Here is a 2,362-nt window from a genome sequence, read left to right as displayed (position 1 = left end):
ACTAAAACACTGTCTGTTATCCATCAACAGGTGCTGCATGCCATCCCTGACACTTCCAGGGGTCCCGGACACACCATCCAACCTGGGGAGTTCGTCCTGATCCGGAATTTCCAGCGTACCAAGAGTCTGGAACCCAGGTGGACGGGCCCCTGGCAAGTCCTCATCACCACCCGAACAGCACTTCGAGTGGAAGGAAAACGCAACTGGGTGCATGCACACCACTGTAAGAAGATCTCCTCGACCCTGGCCACGACAGAACACATCGGCAACCAAGAAGAGCTCCTGAACAAAGACCGACCGTCACTAGCCTGCTATCCTGATACCGAAGCACTTGAACTCTCAAAATTCTCTGATCCTACTGTACCATCCAGAGAAGGGTATTTCCTGCGCCGAAGGGAGGAAGCTCCAGTTAAGCAGACCACGGACTAAATTGAATCTCAGAACGGTGACCTAAACACAACCAAGGGTTACCGGGAGAGAAGCAAAACGAAGTCTGAGGTTCTGCCCACCACCGAGCACCTTGAAGATGATGGAAGCGCCAGATAAGAAGATGATGGAAGCGCCAAATAAGAAGATGATGGAAGCAACAGGAAATACCCACTACAGAAACCCAAGAGCAGACCAACTCCACAATTTAAAGACAATTGCACTCTTCATCACGATCCTTTTCTGCTTTCTCCTCATGACCACACTCTGGATTGTGGAAGAAAATGCACCTGCCCACGAAACATTCCTGACCACTGCTCAACCTACCACCATGAAGGAACATTATCTGATTTCGCTCTCTCCTCAGCTCAGAGAGAGGCGAAAGGAGTTTTGGAATAACTCTTTCGTACAACTACTTCACCAGCACAACCTCGCCACCAATGCCACCAACTGTTGGATCTGTGGGTTGCTGCCCCACGCCACTGGACACTCGATACCATTCATCCCTTCACCTTTCTCAGTTCACGGCTCCTGCCTTGCTTGGCTGATCCTCCTGCAAGAAAGCTTTAAGGACAATGCCACCTCCAGCAAAACCGTAGCGCATTTCTACCACGGGGTCTGGCGGAACGAAACAAAGACACACTTCTGCCCACAGACCACCAACAACACAATCCACTTGGACATTCCTGCTAAAGAGCAAATTGAAATGCAGGTGTTCAACAATCCAACCAGACCCACCTTCTCCTACCTGCGGAAACGAACGGCCGCCACCCTGACCGTGGCCCTGTCAGTCATCAACGTCACAGGCCACCTGTGCATAGAAGGGCTTGGGACACAGCTGGTAGGCCACAGTGCTTGTCGTTTTACCAGAACTTTGGACTCCGCCGACCCACCTTCCTTTGTGTCATCCCCTAACATGTATTTCGTCTGTGGCACGAAGGCTTACACTTGGCTCCCCAAAGGCTGGGGGGGCACCTGTTTCATATCCTTCGTCCTCCCCCCGACTTATGTGGCTCCAGCGAATCATCATAGACAAAAACGAGCCGGAGATCTTGGACAAGCCGACTCCACAGGAGCGCAATTCCTCGATGCTATGAAGGGACTCGTTCCCCTCTGGGGCCCGATGGCAAACAGCCGTGCCATCCGACATCTAACTCAGGCAGTTGAGACCACAATGAACATCACAGCTGGTATCTTTGCTAACAACACCGCCGAACTCCAAGCGGTCCGCTTGGTGGCCCTCCAGAACCGCCTTGTCCTAGATGTGGTTCTTGCGGACCGTGGTGGAGCATGCCGCATCATTGGGTCTAGCTGCTGTACATACATACCGGACAACTCACCCTCAGTGTACAAAGCCATCGAGCATCTCCACAGACTTTCTTCGGACGTCCACCAGGAACAAGAGGAATGGTCGCTTGGTGGTTGGTTCTGGAACACCATTAAGAACTGGGGCTGGAGACTATTCACCATTATCCTGATTCCTGTGGTCAAAATATGCGGTTTATGCTTGGGAATTCAATGCCTGCCACCTCTGTGTTCATTATGTGTGAATTGTATCTGCCCTAAGACTGTGGACTTTGGAAACGAACGTATGGGAGCATTATATGATGCCGAGGTTAAGAATTTGATGAAGATTGACATTGAGTGAGCAAGTTGGCTAGGATATGTTGAAAAGGGAGGACTGTTAAAGGTTAGGCTGCAAACGTCAACATTATCGGCGCCATCTTGCCCTTTCTGAGCTCATTCGTGCGCGTAAGCGGCAGCCATCTTAAGCGATATGGCCTCCCTGCCCCTTCCCTGATAGCCAGCGCGTCTCTCGCTCTCCTATCCTCGCAGGTATCCCCCGCACGCTGACAACCCCCCTCGCTCTCGCATGCCTTGGGCCATAAACCCCTCTTCAGCGCAGCTCTGCCACAGAATCCCAACCTGTTCCCAG

General features: G+C 51.9%; 1 protein-coding gene across 1 annotated transcript; it reads left to right on the top strand.

The window, feature by feature from the left end:
• Positions 1 to 526: 526 nt before the first annotated feature.
• Positions 527 to 2,074, top strand: LOC147708087 (endogenous retrovirus group PABLB member 1 Env polyprotein-like). The gene has a single exon (XM_086925299.1). It carries the CDS (start codon positions 527 to 529, stop codon positions 2,072 to 2,074), a length of 1,548 nt encoding a protein of 515 aa, XP_086781425.1.
• The last annotated feature ends 288 nt before the right edge of the window (positions 2,075 to 2,362 follow it).

This window comes from Lissotriton vulgaris, chromosome 6 (genome assembly GCF_964263255.1).
Source record: "Lissotriton vulgaris chromosome 6, aLisVul1.2, whole genome shotgun sequence".
In the NCBI taxonomy this organism is placed as follows: Eukaryota; Metazoa; Chordata; class Amphibia; order Caudata; family Salamandridae; genus Lissotriton; species Lissotriton vulgaris.
This window is presented reverse-complemented; position numbering and strand designations above follow the sequence as displayed.